Source organism: Ostrea edulis, chromosome 1 (assembly GCF_947568905.1).
Source record: "Ostrea edulis chromosome 1, xbOstEdul1.1, whole genome shotgun sequence".
Taxonomy (NCBI): domain Eukaryota; kingdom Metazoa; phylum Mollusca; class Bivalvia; order Ostreida; family Ostreidae; genus Ostrea; species Ostrea edulis.
The window spans coordinates 20146305-20169846 of NC_079164.1; the positions used below are offsets into that span (position 1 = coordinate 20146305).

At 35.8% G+C, this 23542-nt stretch overlaps 2 protein-coding genes across 3 annotated transcripts in view; one reads left to right on the plus strand and one right to left on the minus strand.

The window, feature by feature from the left end:
- The first annotated feature begins 5966 nt into the window (after positions 1 to 5966).
- Positions 5967 to 10245, plus strand: LOC130051267 (uncharacterized). Its single transcript, XM_056152996.1, has 2 exons — positions 5967 to 9443; positions 9579 to 10245. The coding sequence occupies exons 1-2, from the start codon at positions 9394 to 9396 to the stop codon at positions 10087 to 10089; spliced, it is 561 nt and encodes a 186-aa protein (XP_056008971.1). The 5' UTR covers positions 5967 to 9393; the 3' UTR covers positions 10090 to 10245.
- A 7634-nt stretch (positions 10246 to 17879) lies between these two features.
- Positions 17880 to 23542, minus strand: part of LOC125663616 (SRR1-like protein) — a 9933-nt gene continuing 4270 nt past the window's right edge. For both annotated transcript variants that reach the window (XM_056153006.1, XM_048895896.2), the window contains exons 5-8: positions 22492 to 22590; positions 20917 to 21068; positions 20707 to 20752; positions 17880 to 18101 (exon numbers count right to left, since the gene is read on the minus strand). In XM_056153006.1, the coding sequence (XP_056008981.1) occupies positions 17919 to 18101; positions 20707 to 20752; positions 20917 to 21068; positions 22492 to 22590 (480 nt within the window). In that variant the 3' untranslated portion in view covers positions 17880 to 17918. The remainder of the gene's footprint in view (positions 18102 to 20706; positions 20753 to 20916; positions 21069 to 22491; positions 22591 to 23542) is intronic.

Genomic DNA, 23542 nt, shown 5'->3' on the forward strand with positions numbered 1-23542 from the left:
TAGGATAAATACCCGATTCCCAAAATGTTACGAAACGTCGGAAGTCAAGATTTTTTTTTAAGGATTGTTCCATGGCAATAACCCCATCACAATATTATTGCAGAAAATTTGTCCAAATTAGCTTTCTTCGAAATATGAACCCAATTTAATTAAATAAACACCACCATAAAGGCTATTTTTGGTAAATCAAAACTTGAATAGGCCCAATAAGATAAGATAAGATAAGTTTATTCCAATTTTGGGCCCAGAGGGCATAACAGTAAGACAGTTTATAGAGAAGGAAATTCAAAAAAGAAAGAAAGTTTACAACATTAACTACAGGTTACATAGACTGCAAACTGCATGTGGATGCAGCATGTTGGGGAAACAAGTACATACATATATGAATTGTTAATCATGTATATACACAAGTAAATGGACAGTATCAGTATTATACCAACATATGAATAATAAACTATAATGATTTTTGCAGTTTTAAAGCATCACTTCTTTTTCTGAAAGTTTGCACTAAATATTCACTCAATTTGACAATTACTGGTTTGTCTTCATTAATCATCAACCAAGTAAATTTGTCCTTATTTGTTAGATAGATAAAATTTTTGTTTTATATCGTCGACTGCCCTATTTCGGTGACTGACCAGAATCGGTGACCTTTTGTTTGTGCGTGCTGTCGTTTCCGGGTGTAGATTGCGTCATCAATTTCGCCGTAGTGCTTGCAAACATATATAGAGTACGTCTTCAATTTTTTTCCGAAAATGAACTACTAGAAGGAGAGTATGCAAAAAATCAACACGAGCACCCCAAAAATAAGCCCATTTACTTCTTACTTTTTCAAGCAAACCTTTAAATTGATATAAAGTATACCAAAAGTCTAGAATTCTACACTATGTTAATTTATTCATTGACGTTTAGTTGCACATTCCTCCTGTATATACGTTTTTACAGTAATAAATTCTTGGCAAACCTATATTAACAATGGTCACCGAAATAGGACAAAGTGACATATTTTTTCTTACGAAAATATATTCAATTAACGTACCATTGTAGTTGGAATTTTTGGATGAAAGTAAAGGAATTTAATTACTTGAAAGGCGAGGTTATTATTTATTTATTTAATCCAAGTGATTAATGAGAAAATCACGGTTTATCACTAAGGTCACCGAAACTGGTCAGTCGACGATACATATTTATTTACAAATCCAATTCTGGACCCTATCGAGCATACAAGGAAGGAAAGAAGGAAAAAAGTGACAATCAGAAGACCAAATACAGAAGAAGAAAAAGTGTACAGCAAATTAAGCTATTCAGAAATACAGTACCTGTAAAACAATATTGTATTATATATAAAATTGATTTTTAGAATCTGTGATATATAATGAACATTTCTAGGTACATCTTGTCTCATTGTAGAATCTATGGTGTATACATTATTTTACAGAGACTTATACATTTTACCTCTTACATCGGTATATTATTGTTTCTCATTTCAAAAATGCTGATTAAAAATTGACCCAGCTTGGTTAACAACATGTTACCTTCGTTTGACATAAGCCACAGAAATTGTTCTTTACTTGACAAATTTAAAAAGTTTGTATTATAAATAAGTAAGTAAGTAATTTTATTTATTATTGTGGCATGTGTACATATATTCATACATCCAATTTTATCACAATATACAAATCAATAAACACCCGGCCCGTCGGGCCTATATGCCACTTTAAACGTTGATATAATAATATATAATACAAATAATTGCGCATAATAACATTTTCTATAATTATATATACATACATGTGTATACATGTATAATAAGTATATAATGTATAAATAGCTCAGTTGTTGATTTTTCCAAATATAATAGATTGTCTAAGAGAAAAGGGGTACAAGTATTTTGCTAATTGTCTTGGGTAGTTTGTTATTAACATTCGAAGAACCTCTACATCTGACATTGACATTTGATCAAATCCCGTGTTTTCAAACAAAGTTGTTCTGAGTTTAGAATACAATGGACAATAGAGTAAAAAATGAATTTCGTCTTCCACACAATTTAATGAACACAATGAGCATATTCTTTCAACAGCAGGTTCCCCACAATATCTTCCCGTCTCTATTCTTAAAGGTAAAATACCACATCTAAACTGCGACATAATTGACCTAAAGTATTTTGGCATATCCAATGTTACATAATTTTCTCGACCAAAGGTTGATTTTATAGACACATAAGTTCGTAATTTAGGTACTTTAAATACTTCATTTTTCCAGATATTTGAGTAATAGTAATGCATTTTTGTTTGGAGAACATTCGTGTCTATTAACAATTTTGAGTCAAAATAACTTTCCAGTTCCAAATTTTGCAAAATTTCTTTCAGAGCACTACACCAGTTGTTTCTACATATATCATAATCCATTTCAAACACTTTTCTAGTAATGCGTTCACTGTCAAATAACAATACTCTATTCCAAAATCTTATCATATTAATCCATCGACGATATTGACTGGGTATCCACCCCGTATCTCCATAGATTGCCAATAAAGGCGCAAAACGATGTACTCCCAAAAAATATCTAATGGCTCGATTTTGAACATTATCTATTGACTGGAATTTTTTGAACCCCCAAACACTGGACGAATAGTCTAATATAGGTAAAACGCAAGAGTAAAATAATTTTTCGTAAGCAGTGAATCCAAATTCTTTATTATTATTATTATATTTAGAAATATTATGAAAAAAGGTCTGCCTTTCACTTGTATATTAAGGACAATCAATAAGTGAGTGCATCAGAATCTCGTCTTCCACACAATGCGTGTCACACATATTGCAAATTCTTTTGTTTCTCTCAAGTATAACTTTTTTACCTTCAGTGTTTGTTATTTTTTCATACCTCCCACTCTCAATTCTGAGATTGTGAGCACTTATTCTAATTTTGCATATTATCTTTCTTTGTTCATAATTCTTCAAAATAAATACTTTTCAATATTGAAGTTTTGTTTGAGATCGAAATATGTGGTCAAAAACCAGTGATGCAGCCTTTCACTCTTATCGTAAACCAATATTCCAAACAATTCTCTCTCGTATTTTTTTTTTTTAAATATCCTTTGAAAGTTGATATTTTCATTGATTTACAATTGGACCATGGTGAAAAGGTTGCATTTGTAAACCAACTATTTCCATTTGACTTGTCCAAAGTCATACTTTCTTTGTATGCACTAAATAATTACAATAAAGTATTTTGAGGCATATTTTCAAGTCTGTGCCAATAAGAGAAAATGGCTATTGGAACAGAGTAGAAGATTGGTAGTCTGCCCAGTTCTGACTGATAAAATTGCAATATTTGTGCTTTTCTTTCCCGCTCCAGTTATAAATTTACAGAATTTTATATGTAGTGTTTCAATCTCCCAATCTTTGACAGTTTCATAAAGGTATTTGTCTTTAGTTTGCAATGTGGTTGAAAATGTACCCCATATTTCGGAACCATAGGTCACCATTGGCTTAACTAAGTGATCAAATAAATGTAGTAATGTTTTGATAGGTGGGTCTGTATGCTTGATATCTTTGTATATTTTATATTTGAAATAAGGATTTCAATGCTTTTTTATATAAATCAGACTTTGCCTCTTTGAAAGAACCAGAAAAGATGAGAGTCTCTCTCTCTCTCTCTCTCTCTCTCTCTCTCTCTCTCTCTCTCATATATATATATATATATATATATATATATATATATATATATAAATTTCAGGTGAAGATTTCACATCGCCTTACGGCTCTTCAGTGGAATTTTAAAAACCAACAATCTCTTATCTTATTTTGCCTATACCAAGGACTTATTCTATTCTAATTAATATATACTAAAAGAAAGAACTTTTTCAACGCTATATCTATTAGATCGTGGAACTGGAGGTTTAAAATATCCCCCATGCAACCTCGATATTGAGAGGATGTGCACTTAGTTTTATTTTAGTGGGTAGAGATCTGTAAGCGTTTGGTGATGTAAATTTCAAATATTCTTGAACATTTTGAAATATATGTTTCCGAAGATTTTATCTACAAAAAAATATATGTGACCTACAGGAAGCGTTGGCTCTTTAATATATATGTACAACTATAGTTTTCATACTTAATCATTGGCCTAATTTATTGGAACTTAGATAGTAAGCCTATATATCATTTTAGTGCTGTATATGCTGAAAGTATGGACTAACATGTAGTGTTTTAAAAATGGAAGTGCATACAAACTTTTACCTGCATTTTAAAAGTTTAGTTTTAGTTGAAAATGTAATATGCAGTCTGTGATCGAGAGATTTCTATTGCAGAAATTATAACGACTGTAGGTAAACTTAAATTAAATAAAAGTTGTGGCGAGGTATATAATTATCTAATGTGGCGATATCTGTTATTACTGATATTTGTATTGGGCTTTTCTCCTCGAGGCGTGGACTAAAGGCTATATTGTACCAGTATTTTAAAAGGACAATGTTAATGAAACTATTGATTATAGAGGTATATCATTGGCGAGTTGCTTCGGAAAGTTGTTTACAAGTATATTTTATAGAATGGGAATTAATAAGAATTTAGTATATTGACCGAGGCTCCGTTTGGTTTTAGGGCAGGGCTTTCTACTGTAGATGCAATTTTTGTTTTGACAATCACTTAATAAAACCCGTTGTAGTAAAAAAGAGATTGTATTCTTGTTTCATTGACTTTCAGAAGTTTAATTTTGATTCAGTTGATAGATCATACTTGTGATGTAAAATATTCAATGAAGGTATATACAAGGGACGTTAGTCAATATCATTATGTCAATGTATAATAATGTTAAAAGTAGTGTAAAATACGACGGGTTCTTGGGTGATTATTTTTGTAATGCAAGGCGAAACTTTGTCACCCATTTCATTTTCTTTATATCGTAATGATTTTGAGATTATGAGCTTTATTAAGGAACATTGTGCAAGTATCGATATTCAAACGATAAATTTATTCCTTTTAATGTATATAGGTGACATGGTCATCGTATCGGAAACTCCAGAGGGTTTACAAAAGGAATGTTTGACGCTCTGAATAAATATACTAATGAGTGAAAACTAAAGATTAATTTACAAAAAAACCTACAATTGTTGTTTCCGGGAATGAGCAAGAGTACCGCCAACGGTACATGATACGCCCGTGAAAAGCTAATATAGGGTGTTTTTCTAACACTATGATTTGTAGAACTTGGCTTCATGTAGTATCAGCAATCATCAGGGCGTGACATACCCTTTTTTACATCGTAAAAACAGACAAATCGTGTACAGTGTACTATCTATGTAATATTTTCACTTGGCATAAGGTGTATGTGTACCAATTTTTCAGTCCTAGCCCTAAGAGTTCGGTCTGTATACTGCCTACAATATTTTCCTACTAAGTGGTACTGCAACCTTGACCTCTGATCTTAAAAAACAATAGGCATCTTCCTCTCATTATGGCGATCAAATGTACCAAGTTGCAATATCCTGGATCTTACGGTTCGGTTTGTATCCTATCCACAAGGTTTTCCTACTTATTGATACTACGACCTTGACCTTTGACTTCTGACCTACAAAATCAATAGGCATCTTCCTCTCATTGTGGTGATCAAGTGTACGAAGTTATAAAATCCTGGATCTCACGGTTCGGTCTGTATCCTGTCCACGAGGTCCGGACAGACAGATGGACGGGAGTAGTATAACGCATCCCGATAGGCGGTTCAACTGAGTGCAGTTTTGAGTGCGGGTCGATAGGTGGTTCAACTGAGTGCAGTTTTGAGTGTAGTTTGGAGTGCGGGGTTTTATAGACGGGTCAAGCAGTTGGCCAGGTGGCCGGGGCCACCTGGCGCGGTCAAGCGGGGTTGGGGCGGTCAAGCTGGGCAGGTGAGGAGAGGTGGCGCTGTGTAACAGGCGAGGTGTAGGGGGATAGCGTGTGAGCGTTTTGTATTCCTGGTGTATATCCTTTATGTGAAATTTTCAAATAAAAAGAATTAAAGAACAATTAAAAGTTTACACATTTATTCAATGAACAAATTGACAGATAATTTACTGGTCCGTAGTATTGCATCATGTCTAGAAAAATAGATAGGGGTTAGGTTTCGTTTTCATTTCTCGGAAACGCGGGTATTTCTGAAAACCGCTTTGACTTTGTTTTGTAAACAATGAGCTCAGCTATTCGGTAGTTCTATAAAACTGAATTCGGTTAACATGCAAAGAGTTTCATCATATGTTCACTATATTGTGTGGTTTGAGTCAGATCTTTCTGCAGGAGAGGTCATTACTGCCCGTGAAGGACTGCAAAATTTAGGCCTATGCTCGGCGCTTACGGCCTTTGAGCAGGGAGGGAGCTTTATCGTGCCACACCTGCCGTGACACGAGACCTCGGGTTTTGCGATCTCATCCGAAAGACCGCCCCATATAGTCGCCTCTGGCGACAAGCAAGGGGAAGTGAGGACTTATTCTAACCCGGATCCCATATAGTTTTGCGCTCTATATTTAAAAATAATTCATGTTTACTCTAAAAGTACTTTGGACCTAAACTCTAGTATGGATATAGCAGAACAGTTTTATAGTATATAAAAACAACTATCTGTGCTCATCGCACCCTATGAGATCACAACGAAAAAGTACGTCACGACGTACATCTTACAATTCATGTCTATATGGTGTCGTTCTATTGATAGGTGTTATCAAGTGATAAGCCGTATACGTGAACAAATTTCTTGTCAAATAATATATTATTTCAATTTCGTATAAAATCACTCAACATTTTTTATATTTGCGCGGCGGTCATAATTCACATTGTGACCTTGAAATCGCCCCTCTATTTTCTCCCGATCATCACTACGTTATGTAAGAAAATCTAATTTACATAATGATTGCGAGCAGAGTGACGATATACGGTGTATGGTGGTGTATAAAGTGTATATATATTTATATTCCTGTTACCAAAGGAAGAGTTAGGACACACTTCTGACACCTAAAGAAACCCCCCTATGTCTGGTCTACTCTTGAAAATGAAGAAAGAGTATCCTGCATTAGATGCATTTTAAATTTCCCTTTATCGGAGCACTTGGTCTCTCTATAGATCTGGGTTTTTACTATATCAACTATCTTTTTCTTCTTTTTTTTTTAAATATAAGAAGTCTCATAATTGTTCATGAAAAAAGTGAAGATAATGAACAATATTATATAATGATTACACAATTGAGAGTAGGGTAAACACGGATCCTTGTTAAAGTAAATATGAGTGGTGGCAACTGCGGTGCCAGTAGTGGTGTTCATGAGAATGTGAGGGGTGGTATGTGGTACATAATTGGTGGTATATGGTGTTAATTAAAATTTGGGTGGTAGTGTGTGGTGTTAACGAAATGTGAGCGGTGTTATGGTGGTGAAACATGGAAACTAATAAAACTAAATCAATCTCTTTAATTAATATTATGGAAAGAAATGCAAAATTAAGGACCTATATAGGTAATAGTGTGAGTAGTGTTAAAGAAACCCTAAGTCATGGGAACTGGTGTGCCGATAGTGGGGAGTAGGTGTTATTTAGCGTATAAGTGGTAGTGTGTGGTGTACAAGTGGTGGTATGTGGTGTTAATAAAATGTGGGTGGTAGTATGGTGGTGACACACGCAGTCTAATATCGGTAGATCAATCTCTTTCATTAATATTCTGATGCAAAGAAATACATAACTTAGGACCTAAATGGGTAGTGGTGTGAGTTATGTTAAAGACGATGTAAGTGATGGTATGTGGTGTGCCAGTAGTGGTGTACAGTTGCCGTGAGTTGGTGGTATGTGTTGTATAGGTGGTGGTATGGGGTGTTTGAATGGTGGTATGTGGTGTATACATGGTGTATGAGTGATGGTATGTGGTGTATAGGTGATGGTATGTGGTGTTAATGGAAATGTGAGTGATTGTATGGTGGTGACACATGCAAACTAAAAACGGTAGATCAATCTCTTTCATTAATATTGTTATGCTAAGAAATGCAAAACTATATAGGTAGTGTTGAGTAATGTTAAAGAAGATGTAAGTGATGGCATCTGGTGTGCCAGTAGTGGTGTACAGGTGGTGGTATGGGCTGTATAGGTGATGGTATGTGGTGTTTGAGTGGTGTATAGGTGGTGGTAAGTGGTGTATGAGTGGTGGTATGTGGTGTATAGGTGGTGGTATGTGGTGTTAATGGGAAATGTGAGTGGTGGTATGGTGGTGTTAATGGAAATATGCATGGTAGTATGATGGTAATACATGCAAACTAATAACGGTAGATCTATCTCTTTCGTTGATATTGATATGTAAAACTATCAATTCTCAGACCTGTATAGGTAGTGGTGTGAGTAATGTTAAAGAAGATGTAAGTGATGGCATCTGGTGTGTCAGTAGTGGTGTACAGGTGGTGGTATGGGTTGTATAGGTGGTGGTATGTGGTGTTTGAGTGGTGTATAGGTGGTGGTAAGTGGTGTATGAGTGGTGGTGTATAGGTGGTGGTATGTGGTGTTAATGGAAATGTGAGTGGTGGTATGGTGGTGTTAATGGAAATATGCATGGTAGTATGATGGTAATACATGCAAACTAATAACGGTAGATCTATCTCTTTCGTTGATATTGATATGTAAAACTATCAATTCTCAGACCTGTATAGGTAGTGGTGTGAGTAATATTAAAGAAGATGTAAGTGATGGCATCTGATGTGCCAGTAGTGGTGTACAGGTGGTGGTATGTGGTGTATAGGTGGTGGTAAGTGGTGTATGAGTGGTGGTATGTGGTGTATAGGTGGTGTTAATGCAAATGTGAGTGGTAGTATGGTGGTGTTAATGGAAATGTGTGTGTGGTAGTATGATGGTGATACATGCAAAGTAATAACGGTAGATCTATCTCTTTTGTTGATATTGATATGTAAAACTATCAATTCTCAGACCTGTATAGGTAGTGGTGTGATTGGTGTAGAAAAAAAACCCGGTGTTAAAACACAAGTGTTAGCATCTGATGTCCCATTAGCTGTGTGTAAATGGTGTTTATGGAAATGTGAATGGTGGTACGTGGTGTATAAGTGGTGGTATGTGATGTTCATGAAAATAATGGTTGTGGTATGTGGTGTTAACGAAAGTGTAGGTAGGGTGTATGTGTGATGTTAACGAAAGTGTGGATGGTAGTAGTTGGCTGGTTATTTCACGTCTTCCGAGAAATTTTCACCCTTATTATACACCACTTGTGGATGAAGTCCTATGCTTGGTGGTTATTACCCCTAGTAGTGAGGGATCTTTAGCGTGCAAACACCTACCGCCATACGGTCTTCCGAAAGACCCGTAAATGCAGTGCATCTGGAGGACCAATCACTACCAATGTTTACGTCTGAGGTTGGCGATGGCATGAGGAGGAATCGAATTCATGAACTTCTGGTTAGGAAGCGAACGCTCTACCATTGAGCAATGCAACCGGTAATTGCGTGGTGGTGGTGGTGGTGGTGGAAGTATATAAAGAACCTAAAAGCCAGGAATTATTCATTCACTTTTATGCATTCGAGCAGTTGACATGATTGAGTGTTCAGAGTGTCATGCTTTATTTTCTCGCAGAGATGCCATGATGCGTCACAAAAGACTAAAACACGGGGACAGCGATCAGGAAGAGGATATTGACATGAGTGATGTCTCTCCAACACAGAGTGATACTGACAGTGACGCAGAGGAAGAGAATATCGTCTTTCGCCAAATGGCACATAAAGCGCGAAAACATATTGCCGGGGAGTGGCAGAAGAGATACGAGAAATACTTGAACCAAAATATGTCAGAAAAGAAAGCTAGTAAGAAAGCAGACGAAAAGACCAAAGGAGAAACTTACCAACAGTTTAGAAAACTGTATGAGCGGTTCCTTTACGATCAGTATCAGTTGCAAGAAGACACAACGCACGAAAAGGTGACGGACGCCATCGATGAATTTGTGTCCGACAATCATGGATTAAAGAAATCCATCAAGATGGCTCTTCGCAAACACAAATATCTACTTGAATCTTACCTAGATAAGTATGACAATGATGAAGACGAGGAGGAGGAGGAAGACGAGGAGGAGGAGGAGGAGGAAGACTAACCGATGCGACATAATCACACCACTGTATAACGAGAAACACCGTCTTTAAAAACTGAATTCATTCAAATATTGACCTGCATCTACTTGAAGGAAAAAGCTACATCAAATGACATTTTTTCATCTAAAATATGCAATAAATAAAAGTTGTAAACCTACAAAAATGTGTTATTTTTTATCACACGGGTATTACGAAGCGAACTCACATAAGATACTTTACAAGATGGGCACCAGTATGAAGAGACGGGAGTTGGTCATTTTCATCATTTGAGTCATCATGGCTCAACGTGAAGGGTTTTATTTTACGCTCCCCAGTGATGGGTCTAAGGAATCCTTTCCAAACAATACGGCCGCTCAATTTAAAATCTTATTACCCCAATCCATGGATTTGACGGACGGGGAATGGGAAGTGGGTTTAACCGAAATGATGTTCCCCAATGCCTTGAAAAACATCACAGTGGAAGAGGCTTATTTCGATATCCTCGTCCCCGAAGATTTCCTTCCCCACGTCAAAAATCCGGATATTTTCAAATGGGGACGATTTCGACTGGAAAAAGTCAATCTGCTTCCTTTGAGGCAGTGTCCCGTACTGGTCGAATGGCCCAATACCCCCTGGACTCAAATCATCGATAGCAAGATGGCTATCGTCCGAATTCACTTCAGACCCGGAGCTTACGTTCATTCCGCGGCTTTAATCAACGAAATCAACGAAGGACTGGCAGGAAGTATGAAAAAGATATGGAAAACGATGGGTAACCCCAAAGAAGAGAGTTTCATGAAATTAGTTAATTTCGAAAAATACGAGCGAATCATGTATCAGTTTAAAGGGAAAACACTCAAAAAAATCCCCTTGTGCGTTCGCTTCCCCACATCCTTAGCTTACAAGCTCGGTATGGATAGTCAGAAACTCATCCTGCCAAACGAACCGTAGACCAAATGGGTCAACGTGACTTACTTGGGGAACAATACCACGGATGTGTACGAAAATCTGAAATCCATGTACGTGTATTGCGATGTCGTGAACCCTCAAGTGGTGGGGTCCAACGAATTGAAATTATTAAGGGTGGTTCCTTGTACGTTTCACCTGGTGGACGGACAACAAGCCAAATGGGAACCCATCAGGGCCGAATATTTAAAACTGAGTAAAAAACATTTCGATACCATCGACATCACATCATGACCTCTCTGGGGACCCCCATGCCCTTTTTAAATGGTAGAACACTGGTGAAACTTCATTTCCGAAAGGTGTATTGAAGAGAAAAGTCGAGTTACGATGAAGTATCAACGCGGAGTCAGGCGTCAGAAAGGACACGGAATATTTTCCATTCTCCTCCCTATGGTTGTTAGTGCCATAGCCGGAGTCGTCCAAGGGGGTAAAGGAAAGAAAAGAAAAAAGAGGCGTCGTACAAAGTATAAAAAGCGTGTTTAACAACCGACAGTCTCCCCAAGAGTATCCTAATGGGTTATTACAGCCTAATACACGAAAGGTGAATTTAACGACCAATGATCAATCTCATAACCCCCATAAGCAATACAAAATAGATAGTTGGGCAAACACGGACCCCTGGACACACCAGAGATGCGATCAGGTGCCTCGGAGGAGTAAACATCCCCTGGCGACCGGTCACACCCGCCGTGAGCCCTATATCCTGATCCGGTTAAAGGAGTTATCCATAGTCGAAATCAGTGTGCCAAGAACGGTCTAACAATCGGTATGAAATACGTCAGATAGCATTTGACTATCTAACGTATGAGAGGTCTGCTCAACTGACATTAGATACTCACCAGTGAAAATGGTTCAGGCCATGCATTGCCCTGTCAGAAATCTATTCATTCCCCGAACTAGCCTGAGGAGAGAGTTGGGAATACCCTCAAGACCCAAAGAAAAAAAAGTTTTTCATTATCTATATCACCTCAGTATTGGGAACAGAATCATTGAATTGAACAGGTCACCAAGCACATGGCTATCCTTGAAAAAAAAAAAAGGTGGAGGAACTAGATCCAACCAAACTCGCAGCATCGAAAAATAACAACCTCTGGTACATCTGTAGTGAAATGGAGCATTGATCGCTAGATTTCCCCATGTACCCTGTTACAAATGCGGACAGTTAGGACCCTGGATAAGTGACTGACAGCCACTAGAAATCGAAGTAATGACTTTTGCAACGAGGTGAACGAGCCATCAAAACCCTGGAACCCCTAAAAAGAAGAGATAACTTGTGCGATTGCGTTCAAACTGTATGACTTGTGTCCATGTGTTCTTATAATGGTTTTAAAAATTGCATGTTCAATAAAATGTAAAATATACAAATTGGTTTATCTTTGACTAATTCCGAGAAATTGTTTCTCATTGAATTAAGGCGTCCCCATACAAAAATAATGCATAGCAGTTGCCACCACTCATATTTACTTTAACAAGGATCCGTGTTTACCCTACTCTCAATTGTGTAATCATTATATAATATTGTTCATTATCTTCACTTTTTTCATGAACAATTATGAGACTTCTTATATTTAAAAAAAGAAGAAGAAAAAGATAGTTGATATAGTAAAAACCCAGATCTATAGAGAGACCAAGTGCTCCGATAAAGGGAAATTTAAAATGCATCTAATGCAGGATACTCTTTTTTCATTTTCAAGAGTAGACCAGACATAGGGGGGTTTCTTTAGGTGTCAGAAGTGTATGCAATATCTGATTTCTTAAACGTCACCGAATTATAACGTCACAATGTACAGCACGTCATAATGTGTACGACGTAACACATTCACCCTTGCGACTAAACATAAACATACTGTGAGCTTGCTTGGAGGCGATACGTTCGATAAAAGTAATGCAAATGGAAAATCAAATGAAGATGGTTTCTGGAAAAGTTTTCCGTTCTATGGAAGACGACAAGGATCTGATAAATGACTTTGTACCTTATGAACAGGTTAAGGACACCATCTCGAAAATTGAAGTTTTAAAAGCTGCAAATAGAAATGTTTCTTCGTTCCTGCCGTCATGGGCTGATGAGGAATATTTCATACAGCTACACAAACCGAAGAAAATAAACAACAGAAATGTGTATGACACAAGCGTGGGAACTGGAAAGGCAGTGCTGGAGAAAGAATCAGAAGACACGACAACCATGGAGAGCGGACGGGCAATAATGAATACAGAGAACGGAAAAATCACACATTCTGTTCCTGAGATCAGTGGCGAAGAACTTGATATAAAAACAGAGGATGTCGCAGCATATATTGTCAGCATTGTCGAAAAGGCATGTGTAATAGTTCTCCAAGATAAAACAGCCCAGAAACTAGATCAGGATGATGGCGGTGGTACGGTAGAAACAAAACATATGAATTCTTCAGATGCGAGCCAGGAAATGGAAAATGAGTGTCTACAGAAACCTGTTCAATTACAAGAGTTAGAAGAGAAAACCAAGCCAGTCATTTTAAGTGGACTGGACAAACCTGGGGAGCTTACTGCATTAGAAAGAGGGAAAATACCCAAGTTTATTCCCCGAAAGCTGTTTCTATCCAGTATAGAAAGCTTTAAACTTGCACCAGATACCCGGGATTCCACCAAGAACAAAGAAGCGAAGACCAAACCCATGAAACCAAGACCTTTACGGTATAGTTTCCTCTGCACCACGGGACCTTCTCCCGAGGAAGAACCCCGTGTGGTGAGATCGCGGAGAACATGGAGGGATCGCCTTCTCGGGTTTCTTGGATTTAAAAGATAGACATTTTGAAAATCATGACGATAGAAACGTGATTTTAAAGGATTTTTTGGCATTTTGCAAACGTAGTATGTATGTTCATGGTGTTCTTAAAGGATTAAATTTGTTTTCAATTAAACTGTTATACCTCTGGATTGTCCTCATTCTCACTCTAAATACTGTGAAGCATTATGACGTCATCACATTCATCTAAATTTAGTTAACAAATGGTGTACTCGAGGCGTTCACAAAATAGAACGTTCAAAGTATTCAATGAATGTAAAACGAGCAAAAATCACCATTTGTGTGTGTGCGTGTGGGACAGGTGTGTTTTCTAATTGATAAAGATGACGTCTTTTATCTATCTCTACTCCTGTTGTTGTTTTTTTTTTTACAAGAATTATTATGATCACGTTAAAAAAAAAAACCATGGTACACATAATTAAACTTAACTTCCGACAATAATTTTAAATGTTGAGACCTTTGCACTATACATTTTGCATAGTGAGGCATTCTATAATTAGAAGACAGAAAATGCGGTGTGTGCCACGCCATCAAGCTGCTAAGAATTTCGTCACATGGCAGGGTTGGGGAAAGGGGGAGGGGGTTACAGCCGTAATTAATGATTATTTCTGTCCAAGTTGTAATACAACGAATCCCGAGAATTTTAGAAGTAATCTATATATATATATATAAAAAAAAAATTAAAAAAAAAGAACAACCAGCAGACACCTGGAAAGATCATGTGTTATAAATATGATCAGGCGCGTTGTGCACATTGCTTCGTTTATTGTAAGGAGGGAGGGGGGGGGGGGGGGGGGGGGGCAGCCGGAGAAGAAGTTGATTTTACAATTGTCTGAAAATTCTTCTTTTGCAAAATCTAGAAATGAAATCAAACCTTTAAATCCTAAGTTTTTGGGATCGGAGGATAATGGTTGATAGTTTATTTCAATTCATTGGTTAATCTGATGATTATAGTTCCATTACACTACTACTATTTAAAAAGGTAAGGAACCAGCCTATATATAGGTCGAACTTTAAAAATGGTCAACTTTTCCTGTAATGATAGCGGAAAAAGAACGATGCCGAATAAAGTGCATGTGGAGTTCCATGTAGTCCCCACCTCCACCCCATAGTGCTACGTAACTCAATGCAGGTCGACTCGCTGTTTAATACATTAAAAGTTGATTTTAATAATTATGATTAAAAAAATTTTCTCTCAAAATATTGAATCGCATCGGAAAAATAAAAACCAACCCAGATTTCAACAGCAAGATTACACAAGATAAAGATTTAATGTGCATGTACTTGTAATTAACATTGTCCAGGCGCGGATCTAGAAAATGTTGGGGGGGGGGGGGTTGAAAGTGTATGCTCTTCTTTCAGAGAATATCTGATTTCTTAAACGTCACCGAATTATAACGTCACAATGTACAGCACGTCATAATGTGTACGACGTAACACATTCACCCTTGCGACTAAACATAAACATACTGTGAGCTTGCTTGGAGGCGATACGTTCGATGAAAGTAATGCAAATGGAAAATCAAATGAAGATGGTTTCTGGAAAAGTTTTCCGTTCTATTGAAGACGACAAGGATCTGATAAATGACTTTGTACCTTATGAACAGGTTAAGGACACCATCTCGAAAATTGAAGTTTTAAAAGCTGCAAATAGAAATATTTCTTCGTTCCTGCCGTCATGGGCTGGTGAGGAATATTTCATACAGCTACACAAACCGAAGAAAATAAACAACAGAAATGTGTATGAGACAAGCGTGGGAACTGGAGAGGCAGTGCTGGACAAGACAACCATGGAGAGCGGACGGGCAATAATGAATACAGAGAACGGAGAAATCACACATTCTGTTCCTGAGATCAGTGGCGAAGAACTTGATATAAAAACAGAGGATGTCGCAGCATATATCGTCACCATTGTGGAAAAGGCATGTGTAATAGTTCTCCAAGATAAAACAGCCCAGAAACTAGATCAGGATGATGGCGGTGTTATGGTAGAAACAAAGCATGTGAACTCTTCAGATGCGAGTCAGGAAATGGAAAACGAGTGTCTACAGAAACCTGTTCAATTACAAGAGTTAGAAGAGAAAACCAAGGCAGTCATTTTAAGTGGACTGGACAAACCTGGGGAACTCACTGCATTAGAAACAGGGAAAATACCCAAGTTTATTCCCCGAAAGCTGTTTCTATCCAGTATAGAAAGCTTTAAACTTGCACCAGATACCCGGGATTCCACCAAGAACAAAGAAGCGAAGACCAAACCCATGAAACCAAGACCTTTACGGTATAGTTTCCTCTGCACCACGGGACCTTCTCCCGAGGTACATGTAGAACCCCGTGTGGTGAGATCGCGGAGAACATGGAGGGATCGCATTCTCGGGTTTCTTGGATTTAAAAGATAGACATTTTGAAAATCATGACGATAGAAACGTGATTTTAAAGGATTTTTTTGGCATTTTGCAAACGTAGTATGTATGTTCATGATGTTCTTAAATGGATTAAATTTGTTTTCAATTAAACTGTTATACCTTTGGATTGTCCTCATTCTCACTCTAAATACTGTGAAGCACTATGATGTCAGCACATTCAGATCGGTAAAGTTGGCTACTAGTAACCAGCTACTAGTAACTGGCTACTTAAAAAGAGAAAAGTTGGCTACTCTGCAGACCAAGATAAGGCTATTCAATACAAATGTCAAGTCAGTTCTTCTCTACGGGGCTGAAACCTGGAGGACAATAGTTGCAACAGTCAAGAAGGTCCAGACCTTTATAAATTCTTGTCTGCGAAGGATCTCTTTATCAATTTATTCATCATATGAAGTAGTTCGTTGGTTACAACCACTTTGGGGAGCATTCACCAGTTTTACTGTTCTTGTTTCCAGATTTATAAAACGGCAACAAATATCAATTTTCTTGATTTTGATAAAATGTACTATTTTGGTTTTTTTTTTTTACTTTAGAGGACCTGAAAAAAATTCAAACACTTTTTAAAATAAAAGTTTTTAAAAGACATTTTCCCCAGACCAAAATGGGGTCTATATAGGTTGTTGCAGCTTTACATGAATCTAAATCAACCTCTTATGCTGTCATTTTTCAGATTTGTATTAACAAATATACAAAGTATATGATTCAGATATAAATATTGCAGTACTATACTACGTATATCTACACACAGTTACAATTAGAACATGTCATATTGAATACTTTACTTTTAAAGCAAAATATCTAAAAAAAATTCCAATGAATAATTTCATGTCTAATGAATTTTGAGTAGAAGAAAATGTCACTTAAAATCTCTGCTTATTCCAAATTTGATTCACATCCTGTTTCAGTACACTTCTTGTTTGGATGCACAATAATATGACCAGATGCAAGGGACATTATTTCATGCAGATCCTCTTCTAAATGTTTAATAACCACATATTTCAGCAAACCTTAGTTATACTTTTTATAATTACTTTGATTTTAAGAGAACATTAGCATGCAGATTTTTAAAGCACTGAGCATAAAAGGTACCTGTAGCACTTTTTTGTCATTAGTTTAATACCTAATTTTATTTTTGTGTTTCAAGATACAATGTACCTGAAACTGACTTTTAAAACATGTCTGCCTGTCTGCTATCTCCCAATGAGATAACACAGAGGGGACCAATCTAGTCATAGAGGGGACCAGTCTAGTCTTATGGGGTTAAATTTCAATTCAGTCTTACAGCCATAGGCCTTAATATATTAAGCTAACCGATATATATCTTTTGAATTGACCAGCTCAAATTTTACAGAAAGTGAATTTGACAAAAACCCTGTGTCCATATCATCTTACGTGATATAGAATCCATTTCTTCTTTTTATCAAGTTTGTGAATAATTGCACATTTATTAGTATAATACTAGATTTATACCTTGTTAACATTTTCAAGGTACAGCCATACGTCTTGTAAATGCCAGGAATTAACATGCCTAGAACTATCTAGTACTTTCAGTACTTTGATTATAAGTTGTCAAAGAACTCCAATACATTTCAAAGTAAATTACAGGCTACAATCAAAAAGAAAGAAATGGTGATAACAAAAGGTATTTTCACGATATTTAAGATCATTTTAATTAGTACAGTATTCAAGATTTGGGTATAAATTCTAAATCCTCCTCATCATAGAGTGGCTCTGGGCAGTCCTCCCAGAATACCGCTTCCACTGAATTCAGTTTGTGTCTGGGAAACAAGTGGAGAGCGGTGTCATTGAACATATCCTGATACTGAAAGTTTCCTGGGAATGGAACCTCCTCTGTGAATGGTTGGATCTGTAATCAATGACAGAAAAGAAAGTTACACTAAAACACTATGGACAAAACACCGTTTTCTCATATATTTAACGGCAATTCTCAAATTTGTACTTCTCAATTTGGGGCATTGTGCAAACATTTGTCGTGATAGTACATGCATCTGTATCATTGCACATTTTGAAAGTAATTACCATATTCAAAATGAGCTGTTTGTTGTATAATCATGTCACTTTACTAAGATTTATATGTTTATTTACTGTACTTTGTAAAATAAGCTCTTTAAATACCACTTTACATACTCCATATGTTGACAAGGTACAATCAAACAGTAGCAAAAGCCAATTACATGTAGTATGAAGAAGAAAAAGCATGTAATATTACAATATAATTCTCAATTATTACAGAAAATATCTTGTTATTATAAAATAAGATCTCAAAATTGTGAAAAATATGGGCATAGGACATGAATGCTCCACCCAATGTGACATTTGTAATGCAATATAAAAAATCCTACCAGGGATTTATTAGTAGCTTCTCACGGCCCATTCACAATTCACAATGGAAAATGGGCTTAATTTTTCCATTTTGTGGGGAAAAATTACAATACTGGGCATTTAAAAAAAAAAAATTATACAGATTAAGGGTGGTCATAGGGAGTGATTGAGGGGAATTACACCTTTTCAATGGAGAGAGAAAGCTGCTGCACATATTTTCATTTTCCTTAATATGATTGAATTAGAAGAGAAATGCAGTGCTTTCACTAAAGGGAATTCACTTTGCTGTGTTAGCACCAGGGTCTTATGCTACACTAGAGAAATTTGATATGGATGAAAAGCGGAGGATCTGTTCAACAATATTTTGAAATTGAAAACTTTCAAAATTTACTTTATTTAGTGAAAAAAAGCAGTTTTAGTAGAAAGCAATCTGAAAAAAAATAAATAAAAAACCCGAACCCGCGATCTACAGTTCAGCAGTTGACGTGCTAACCTAATGAGTTACTCAGCTAGACAATTTAATCTGAAAGGAATAGACTAATATTGCTGAAATTTATATTTTCATTCATGCATTAAAAGGAAGTCAACCATTATGACAATGTAGAGTACCTCCTTAAACCGTTAGTCAACTTAGTCTACTTTAGACTAAGAGTGGTGCTAGCTTTTTATACAGCTAAATCTGAGTTGTATTCAAGTCATATCACAACTGTATACAGGATAAAAAGAACCTTTGCAACACTATTTTCTATTGTTATCACTCTTTTCTATTGTTATTTACTCTAAAAGCTTTAATACAGTTAAATCTCAGTTGTTTACAAGTCATATCACACATAAATAAAAAAAGAAAACCTTTCAAACACTCTCCCTTATCAATCTAATGCATTATCTCTAAGACAAAATGAAGTATTCTAATTTTAGAAAAGTCCCCTTTCTTCAAAATGTTTTTTTTATCTTTAAATTTTTTTACTCAAGTATCATCCATTCATTTCACTCTAAAATACTATTCAAATTCTAAGAAAATTGCTATGAAGATAAAAAGCAATTTAGCATTGGTTTATAAATGTTGCCTAGTTATAAATAGAAAGGTTATCATTATTCAAAATTACTTCTAACAAAAGAAAAACAAAACAAAATAATTTATACTCAAATGAAATGCAGATCCTCATTTATATACAGGTACATGAATATCACAAACTCTATAACACATGACAAACACTATATGTCCGGCCATATTCAGAAAGGGGCAACAAAATTCTTCATTAACTGCTTTGAAACTGAGCTATTACCACCAAATAGGGAATAGTGAGGTCAAGGTAAAAATATAATGCCACGGTTGAATAGCTACCACTAGTATGTATCAGTGTAAGAGTCTTCATAAAAATATTGTCAATAGTTGCTTTGAAACTGATCTAAACACCAAATAGGGAAAACTGAGGTAAAGGTCAAAGGAAATGTCAAGGTCAAAAAATATTGATACAGTTTAATAGATGTCACCAATATGTATCAGCATATAAGGTTTGATAAAAATATCTTAAATAGTTTCTTAGAAGTTAAACACAACGTGAGACAGAAGGACAGACGGAAGGAAACGAACATGACAAACACTATACCCAGGCTATATTCATGGCGGGGAATAAAAATATCAAAATACAAGCTGATTTTGTTGATACAGTAAAAGATCTCTTAATTAGAATTAAAATGAATATCTTTGCAAGTCCAATTTGTTTATTCTCAGGATTTGAGAGCAAATGAATCGGACACATGGCATGCAAAGATGGAATCATCCACCATTGCATGTCACGGCTGAAATGTACGCTCCTCTTGGAGAAGAGTGTACATTTCATCCATAGCTTGCAATGATGGGAATCATCCCATCCAGAGAATTCTCTAACACTGTAGATATCTCAGAATCTTTTTTGAAATTCCATCATTCTGTGAAATAATACCTGTTTGATAAATAAGGACTTTCAATTCATTTTATACCTGTGATTTCTGAAGATAATACATTCCATATACAAGATATAAATATCTCAATAACGATTTTTCATTTTTGAACATCAAATAATTTCCTGTGTGTCTGTTTTTCTTGTACAGGTAGTTCCAAAATAAATGTTCATACTTGTACTTACCCTCAAAATGAAAGAAGCACACTTTTTCAAAGTACTGCTAGGGAAGCTGGAATATTCAAGAACCCTTAGTCTTAGTATCTACAACATTGATTACAAAGGTCTACTTGAGCCTATGAATAATCACAATTCATATAAATTTTTAAATTTACAATTGTTTTTAAAAACATTTGAAAGTGAATTCAAACTGTGAATATATATACCAGTACTAACTTTTGAACCATATTTGTAAAGCTGTTCCCTATAATGATAAGGTGACATAGTCTGTCTGGGGTCCAGTTGGCGGACAGCAGGTTGTTGTACAAGCTCTTGCCACAGTGAGGCATGTAAAACAGTGTGGTCTTCTCACACTGACGTTTTCCTTCCTATAATGTGAACACTGTCATTTAACAATCTTCTATATCTGGAAACATAGCAAGCATGTGTAACCACTACTAATGTGAGAACTAATATTTCATTCACATGTAACATTTAAGAAAGGAGAACAATTCATGGCTGGACCAGGAATTAAACCTGGGACCCTTGCATTACTAGTCAAGTACTGTCTAACCACTGAGCTATGAAGACTGATATCCACAGTCCATATAGCCCTAACTTCTACATTTTCATCCCTCCTTCAATTGTCTTTGCCTTTAAAGACACACAACCTAAATTCTTTTGCCCCTGGCAGGAGTTTCACCTGAAGTTTAGGAGTGGTCAACAGTACCATCTGTAACATGTAGGAAAGGAGGTGTCTGAACCAGAAAATCGAACATGGGGCCCTGCAATACTAATCAGGTGCTCTAACCACTGAGGTATCCAAGCTGATATCCATTGTCCATATAGCACTAACTACTACACATAAGATAAAGAATTTAACTTTTTCTCTCTGAATACCCAAAAAATTGTATAAATGCAAATACATACTGGTAAATCCCCCTGGTCTGATCAATGATAATACACTACAATCTAGAATTAACAAAACATTTTTTTCTACCCTAGTTCCAGATTTAAAATGAAAGTTCATGTTTCATAGATCTAAAAAATTGAAACTTACATATGCACTTGCTTTGTATATACATGTATTATCATACCTCTATATAATAATTCTATACAACATGTTATCTGATTGGTCTTGACAGTCACATGCAAGGGAGAGTAAAACTTCATATTTCCCTTAAACATCATATTTTCTCATCATATTCCATCGCCTCAGGAGCCTCATGCATTTTGAAATTCCCTGAATTTTACGTCAAGGTAAACGTTGTTTACTGTGATGTCACAATAAGTCTGAGTCATTTCTAGTAAGTGAACTTTCATAGTTCATAATGCACAAGAGGAATTTGCTAATGTGCGGGTTTCTGATACACAGTTAAATCACCGGATTTTGGATGATACATAGACCGTATAAGTAATCAGCATTCAAGGAGAAAGGAAATACAAGAAATGGTTATCATATCACTTAATTTTCTTGCTTGTACCTTCTTATTATTCCAATGTTATTTATTACAATTGTTTTGATTGAACAAAATTAAAGCTGAACGAGAATTTACATATCAATAAATCTGAAAATGCGATGTATTCATACACCCCTGCAAAGACTCAGCAGAGAAACTAATCAAATTTTAGAAATTGGAAATAGTTAATACAGTGAACGAATCGAAATTATAAGAATCAAACATTTTTAGGTTGATGTGTCACCCTGAACATTCTTTGGTTGATGCGGTGCCTTCAAAGAATATGATTTTTCTAAGGTAAATAGATCACATCTCCCTCACTATCATGCACTAAATGTATAAAGTAACTCACCTCATTTTCACTCAAGACTTGTAATCCGAGACTGGATAATAGTTCCTTTTCTGCCTCAAAGAACTTGGGATCGTACAATAGGACATCATTTGGGGAAACCTATATTTTATAATAGAGTAAAAAATGTTGTTGAAGTTGTTAAAAGAAGTAAAGAACTTTGCTGGTTCATACATACTGTGATACAAGCAAAGTTTGTATGAGGTTGATTTCCATGACTTTAACAAAACACTAAGTCCTTAATGTCTACCAAAATTTAAAATTCAAAAACATTTAGTATCTTTGAAAATCTCAAAACAAAATTGTGAAAATTTAACCCGTGAATAGCCAAATTTCACAATAATTTATGGTACCATAATACATAGTCCCAGGAAAGCACCGGGGATAGCTTGGATGTGTTATAGGCATAATTCTTTATACACATGTTTTCTCCCCATTATCTAAAGTACCTATAAATGAATTCAAAAACTTCACTGTAAGTTGAAATTTGTAATAACTGTTTTCATTTTACATTTTTTGTATTCATAACTATAAGTATTTGGTTTCAACAAATCAGATCAATTGACTCACTTGTAAATTATCTCAAAGTTTACTCACCTGTAAATTATCTCAAAGTTAACGTGCCTGTAAATCATCTCAAAGTTAACTTGCCTGTAAATTATCTCCAAGTTAACTTGTCTGTAAATTATCTCCAAGATAACTTGCCTGTAAATTATCTCAAAGTTAACTTGCCTGTATATCATCTCCAAGTTAACTTGCTTGTAAATTATCTCCAAGCTAACTTGCCTGTAAATTATCTCCAAGCTAACTTGCTTGTAAATTATCTCCAAGTTAACTTGCCTGTATATTATCTCCAAGTTAACCTGTCTGTAAATTATCTCCAAGTTCACTTGCCTGTATATTATCTCCAAATTAACTTGCCTGTAAATTATCTCTAAGCTAACTCAGAGTAACTTGCCTGTAAATTATCTCAAAGTTAACTTGCCTGTATATCATCTCCAAGTTAACTTGCTTGTAAATTATCTCCAAGCTAACTTGCCTGTAAATTATCTCC

What these genes read in the sequence shown, in the direction of transcription:
- LOC130051267 (XM_056152996.1), top strand. Translation starts at nt 9,394, where the DNA reads ATGAACTTCTGGTTAGGAAGCGAACGCTCTACCATTGAGCAATGCAAC. An exon ending in ACCATTGAGCAATGCAACCG is followed by an intron (nt 9,444 to 9,578) that starts GTAATTGCGTGG and finishes ATTTTCTCGCAG; the next exon opens with AGATGCCATGATGCGTCACA.